Below are 6,766 nucleotides of genomic sequence, written 5' to 3'. Positions count from 1 at the left end.
GATGTCACAGGCAGCACACTTTTCTGTCATGTTGTCTAACAGAAAGGCTCCAATTTTTTTTTTCTATATGGATCAGATACTGCCTATTTTCATTATCACATTTTTCCATTATAGGAGTTTTCATTAAATCAAGTACAAATTTATCCAGATATTTTGTTTATATTAGAATATGTTTACATCTGCCGGTTTTTTTCGCATACACACAAGGAGAGCTCCAGATATGAATTTTGTGTGACCTATTACCCAATTCAGTGTGAAAATTGGTGATTAGAGAGATGTCACATCAAGGTTTAACAAAAATAATTAAAGGAAAATTTTGCCGTTTAACAGTACACTGAGTACAATTTACATTGAGTGGTGGTTGACCTGGAAGCTCCATTGATGACTAGTGGATGTGGTATAAGTATGGGCCCCAGCATCATATCGATCATGGTAAAGTACTCTTCCACACAAGTTGTGTTTGGCACATGTCGGAATTACTGATTGTGCCCAGGGGTGGAAGTTAATAACATTCGCGAACATTGATTTTTCATTACAATTACTGAGCACCTGTTACCACCCAGAAGTCACAGTATATCTCCCAGAAGTCACCTATCCACGGACCAGCTCAACTGCAACCTAACACCATATGATCAAGAACCAGTCATCATCCGTTTCCTCTTAAAGTATTACCAACCATATAACAAGTACAAAGAAATAGCTAATAACTCTACGCCTCTATCAACACCATTAACTGTTTTCCGCCCTCTCCACCTCCCGTGCCTTTCTTCTGATCATAATTATAACTTACTTCATCCCCAACATCACACGCTTCTTCCCAATCTCGTCCCGCAACAACGCGATCCGACTGTCCAGCCGGGAGCTCAGGTCGATTTCGCCCTTGCCCGCGAACGCCTGCGCAGCATCGAGGTGCTTGTCCGCCGCGCCGATGCGCCGTGCCCACGCGGCCGTATCGGCACCTATCAGTCACGATAAGCCTCCAACCAATCAGACGAAACCAAACGAGCGCACCGTCCGCATCGGCCTCCTTCAGCTCGAGGACTGCGAGCTCAAAGCTCGCCACGCCGGGGAGCCACGTGCTGACTTTCGCCGGCGTGTCCCGCGCGACTTCGAGCAGGGTCCGCGCGGCGGCGTATTCGCGCAGCGTGCGGTGTAGGATACCGACAAGGAGTGCACGCAGGGCGGACTCATCCGGCGTGTCGAGCGCGGGGGCGGCCTGACCGGGATCAGTCTGGTGGTTCAAATATTCTGGAGTAGGGAAGGTTACGCTGTTCGGTGCCTCGTGTGGCGCGTCCACAGACGGCAGATAAGGGCTGGCGACAGCCATCGCAAGCGGTGGTGACAAGGCCGCGAGCTCCCTGACGTGTGCCGACGCAACGTCGTCTGTAATGCGCTGGTGGGTGTTCCAGACTACAACCACCCCAATCAGTAGTGACCGGAAGGTCAACAAAATAACGCACATATCGCTAGCTCTGCACATGGCGTAAGCATGTCAACGCGAAATAAAGGGACGATCCACACCGTCTGCGGTACTGATGCTGATTGCCTCCACGAATTTCGCCGGGTCGCCGCCCCTCCGCTTCTGCTTCTCCCTGTAGAATTCCACTTCGAATGGTGAGCCCATGTCCAGAAAACCCACCGCACACTCACACTTCTTCCGAATCATAACCTCCGTCGGCAAATCTTTCCCGCCGACCCTCTTCTTCGACAGCAGCTCCGGAACCCGATCCAAGAACTCCTGCGCCTTCTCCCGCTGGCCCAGGCTAATATAACAGCCGCCTGCGATGAACAAATATGTGGCGTGCGACCACGAATTTAGCTCCGTCAGCCGTACAAACGCGTCGGCGGCTTCCTGGTGGCGGCGCTGCGCCAACAGCGTCCACGCAAGCTCAAATACGAGGAGCGTGTCCGCTTGTGTGAAGCGCTGGGCTGGCTCCGGGCTGGGAGCGACGGCCAGCCCAGCCTGGAGCACAGCAATCGCGCCGGGGCCGTCGTTAGACATGCGTAATATCTTGGCGCGATTAAGAATCCAGAGCGCGCCCGTTGGGTAGCGCGCCGCCACCGAATCGACAATGGCGCGGTAGGTACGGAGGGTTTTCGCCTCATCGGCTTGGTAGCCGGAGAGTAGAAGGACGACGCCATGGAACGTCATGAGCACAAGGCTGGGGGACTAAGTAAGCCACAAACACAAATGGGCGGAGGAATGACACACCCTGCAAACACGCCATGTACGTCCTTTCCGGTGGCCTTCCCATCCAACGTGTTCACGCCCGCACTGACTGCCAATGCCCTCAACGCTAACTCGCGATCATGTTTGAACCCGAGGAGTCCAACGAGGGACTGGACACGCTTAGGGAGGAGGGAAAACACAAGATTGAATAGTCCGAAGCCTGCCTTTGTCAGATAACACGATAATGTCAGAGGAAAACACACACCAAAAGCGGTCCCCGCAACGACCATCTCTTCCACCGATCCCTGGGGCGGACGCTCACGCTCAAACTTCTCAATCCTTTCCCTCTCCTCGAGTTCTGCCTTTGATACTGATGAGGAGGCGCTGCTAACGCTCAACGAGCTCCCGCCCCAGCGACCAAACAACGATTTCGTAATTGTGGGGGGTGGCGTAGGCGCTGTGGATGACGACGAAGGTGTTGATGAGAGGGAGAGCGTCGTGGTACTCGCACTGGCGGAACTCGTTGCGGAGTCGCTGACGCTGAGCGTGGAAAGCGATGTGGTCGTTGACGCAGCAAGGTCGGTAAAGGAGGGTGTGCGGCTGGGAACGGGGGTATGATACGCGTCGAGGCCGGCGGGGAAAACCGTCTTGTATAGCTTGGTAAACTTGGAGTGGGCCGCGTTGAGCGAGTACATGCACTGCAGATAGCCCATGTACGACTCCCTGATAAGGATAGCAATAGAGTCAGGAAACAAGCGCCGTAGGGAAGAGAATAGCCACGCACGAAAGCGCCTGAGTCAGGCCAAGCAGCACCACCGCATCCGCCATGAGTATCTCATACTCTACCCCCGCGGCGAATCGCCCACCACCGTCCCTGACAACGGCACCGGGCTTTGCGCTCTTCGCCGCCTCCCGGACTCGCTTGGCCTCAGATTCTTTCGCTTTCTTCGCGCCAGCCTCGCTAGCGGCCAGTAGCCTTGCCGCCTCCGTCATAAGTCCGCTCTCCATCCCCAGCGCCGCCTCGAGAAACGCGCAAACGCCAAGGCCCAACAGGTGGAAGGGGGAATCATCCTTCTCAAACGCAGCGCGTGCCTCTACAAGCTCGTTTGCGAAAAGGTGGTCGAAGCCCGCGTTGGCGGACGCCAGAGCTGGGGCTGTGGGCGACGGTGTAGGCGGCAGTGACGACGACATGATGTGGCGGAAGGAAGGGGAAAGTGATGACTCAGCAGGGCAACGTCAGCGTCGGGTGTCACTGCCGCAGGAGGCGTCAGCGTTTGTACGTGGATGGTTACCGGCTGTCGGAGCTGAGCATCTGAATCTTTGAGTGTTTTATTCTGAACACTCTGTAGACAGTCGCCAACTCATAAGTGAATGATAGTCAGATTCAAACATTCTTCTCCCTGTGAAAAGTTAGGTAAAAAATTTGAAATTTTTGAATAAATTTTTTTCTCAGTCAAAATTTGAACTTTCTTTTGGCAACTTTGCCTGAGAAATGTCAGAGAAAAAACTTCAAGTTTTTTACCTAATTATTACTAAGAAAATGGCAGACTATATATAGAGAGAGAAAAAACTAGGACAAAAATTTCGAGTTTTTGTCAAGAAAAAATTAGAAAAAAATAAATAGCCTGGAGGGTCTGACGAGAGCCTAGCAGGGGAGGATCCAAAGTTTAAATCAAAGCTAGAGGAAATACATGAAGAGACTGACCTAGCAGAGGAGGATCCAAAGAGAAGAAACTCTAAGGGTCCGCCTGCTAGGGCACTGGTTGTCTGTAGCTGCCGACTGGTGATGACGCAGGCTTGAGTGTACTGGAAATGCCATGGGAATCGGACCGGGATTGGAATCATCTCTGAGGGCTCAAAAGTGAGGTTCCCTGACACCGACGTAGAGCGCAGAAGGCCTGAGCAGTGTGACACATTTTCCCTTGAGTTTGTTGATTATGTAAGCCCTTGAGTTTGTTGCTATTATATATACATGGTAGATACTTGTAGAATCTTCCAGTTACTTTCTTGTAGTATATAAGGGGGTTCAAAGGAACAGAACCCCTGTAAGGGGAGCATGTGATGTGACAGCTGTAACTGATCACGTGACTGGTCTGTGCGCAGATAGCCCTGTACTTAAGTAGTTATCTGTGGGGCTGTTCCCCCGGCTTTGGTATCAACTAGGCACCTGGACCCTCATCCCCTGACAGCATACCAAAGCCTCTATATTGACTCTGGCACTCTTCTAGCCCCAGTTGATCTTCTCTATCTCCTATATTTGTCCTCACCCTACTGTGCTTGCCTGCTCTTCCCCAATGACGACTCCTGGCATCCCTGTCGACCTGTATTCATACTGCCTGCTCCTGTAGAGTGAAATTACTCGCCTCACTGACCGTCTAGACTGCCTTGAGTATGGTATGCCTGCTCCACCCCTGCTCCCCTTCCCCTGGTCCCACATTCCATGGTGTCTGGGACGGCACTCGCTGGGTTCTTCCAACAGTCCCAGCCCCTACCCCTGCTGTCATTGCTGCTGCCCACACTTCTATACCACTCGCCGAAACCTTCCCTCCTACTGCGCCTGACACTGTCACGCGCTTCTCTTGTACGCTTGTGGTGCCTGACTCGGCTGTCGGGCATATCGTGGGTCGTGGCGGCAAGGGTCTCCACCAAGCTCACAACACTTCTGGTGCTCAGTTGTGTGCATACTCTGATTGCGCTGCGCCTGGCGAACACTGGGTCTCTATCCGGGGAACCAACCAGCAAATCGGTGAAGCGCTTATTGCGCTTGGGAAACGGTTCATGCGCAAGTGTGTCCGTGCAAAGAAGCAACGTCAGCCACCGTCTGCTGAGGGACCTGCCCCCCCTCCTCCTGCCGCGCCTGTGCCTGTACCACGTGCCACGTAGATGGATGTCGACCGTGCCCCTCCGCACTGCTTATCCACCGTGATCCACGCCTAGTCTCAGGTGCCCCACGCCACTACTGCGGTTCGACCTGCCACTCATCCGAGGGCCTCGGCCGCTGGTGGGCCAGCTGGGCATTTGTGACTGTCTTCCCCAAGGGTACCTCGCAAAAAAAATCCTAGACATCGGGTCGAAAAAAGTGAATTAAGGACGAGCCAGCCCTCCCTACCCTATTGACGTAAGCATGACTAAGCCATGTGATTTCCCAAAAAGGAAATTGTTTATCATCAGTGTCTGTACAGGACACAGCACTAGGCTCATTGGATTCTATGCCAGGGCCATTTAAGAAATACCATATGGGAAGGAAAGAAGCAGATGTAAATGTCATGCTTAGTTGTCATTGTTTAGCACTGTACTTATCATCAAACTCTCCCAATTGGGATATAGGCTCTTAAACATTCCAGATTCTTTGGCAACAAGTCCTAAAAACATATAACTGTGCATTTCTAATCCTCCTAAATGTCCATAAACCTTCTCCAGACACAAGTCCAAAAAGTGAAATTTCACCCTGGTAACCCACCCTACCCTATGTGACATGTGTGACTTGATGTCATCAGCTGATGATCTGCAGTACCCTTGGTCTTCCCCCCTCTTCCTGTCTTCCCTACCCCGCCAACCTGCTGCTGCCACTACCCAACCTATGCAGGCCGCGGCACCATCTCTTCCTACCCCCCAGCCTTACCCTACTCCCTTCGCACCCTCGGTGGTTATGGCCACTCCGTCGGCACTGGCCAGCGCATCACCTACCCCCGATCGGCTCTCCTATGCAGATTGACGTAGCTGACGCCTGGCCGCGTAATCGGCAGACCGCCCAACGAGGGGGCATACCTGCGCAGTCATCGCGCGTCATAGGCAACAATCTCTATTTCCCTGGCGATCCCGAATATGAGTTCACAGAACCTACACTCCGCCTATCCGTCGAGGTGACGGATCTTGAGGAGGGGTTGGTGTAAGGGGAGCATGTGATGTGACAGCTGTGACTGATCACGTGACTGGTCTGTGCGCAGATAGCCCTGTACTTAAGTAGTTGGCTGGGGGGCTGTTCCCTAGGCTTTGGTATCAACTAGGCACCTGGACCCTCATCCTCTGACAACCCCAGTGTTTATCCAAACAAGCTTAATGGCTGGAGTACACCAGGCTATCAACCAGTCAATTCTCAACAGAGTTTACTTGACATCTATCAGTTTTTTACCCTTGAAAATCTGAAATGACCTGGAATTACCTTTCCAAGTAGGGCTCCAACTATTGCACTTCTGTTTGTTGAAATTTTAAATAAAATAGAAACACTAACAGAAACAATAATAAATATATCAAAATATTTATAAATGGTTCAGGTAATCAGATACAAATTACTAGTAGTAAACAGTTTGTTCTCAAGTTTTTCCATATATCCTGTCTATCTTAAAGTCTTACTAGATCATTTGAGCTATAACAGCCCTTTCAATCTAAAATACTTAGACATTAAAATCATCTTCCTGTTGATTAATTACATTGCCGAGCTATAGGGGGATTATTGTATGGTAAGAACATATAATTTGAACTCTGGAGTGATTTCCAAAATAGTGTCAAAGTAGCTACAAAGCTCAGAAATACTTGGATGCACTGTTGATATTTATTTTAGTTTACCACTGAAGTGGAAGCCATTTGAACTGTTTG

The 6,766-nt window shown here is 51.1% G+C and overlaps 1 protein-coding gene across 1 annotated transcript; it reads right to left on the bottom strand.

Annotated features, from left to right (window-relative positions):
• Positions 1-786: 786 nt before the first annotated feature.
• On the bottom strand, positions 787-3,379 carry MIND_01244000 (uncharacterized protein; the record flags this gene model as incomplete). Its single annotated transcript, XM_037368928.1, has 8 exons — positions 2,955-3,379; positions 2,436-2,893; positions 2,213-2,390; positions 1,651-2,162; positions 1,522-1,605; positions 1,461-1,472; positions 1,012-1,410; positions 787-959 (listed from the first exon to the last, which is right to left on the bottom strand). The coding sequence occupies exons 1-8, from the start codon at positions 3,359-3,361 to the stop codon at positions 787-789; spliced, it is 2,223 nt and encodes a 740-aa protein (XP_037214896.1). The 5' UTR covers positions 3,362-3,379.
• Between the last annotated feature and the right edge of the window lie 3,387 nt (positions 3,380-6,766).

This window comes from Mycena indigotica, assembly GCF_014461135.1.
Source record: "Mycena indigotica strain 171206Taipei chromosome Unknown Mind.scaff0012, whole genome shotgun sequence".
In the NCBI taxonomy this organism is placed as follows: Eukaryota; Fungi; Basidiomycota; class Agaricomycetes; order Agaricales; family Mycenaceae; genus Mycena; species Mycena indigotica.
This window is presented reverse-complemented; position numbering and strand designations above follow the sequence as displayed.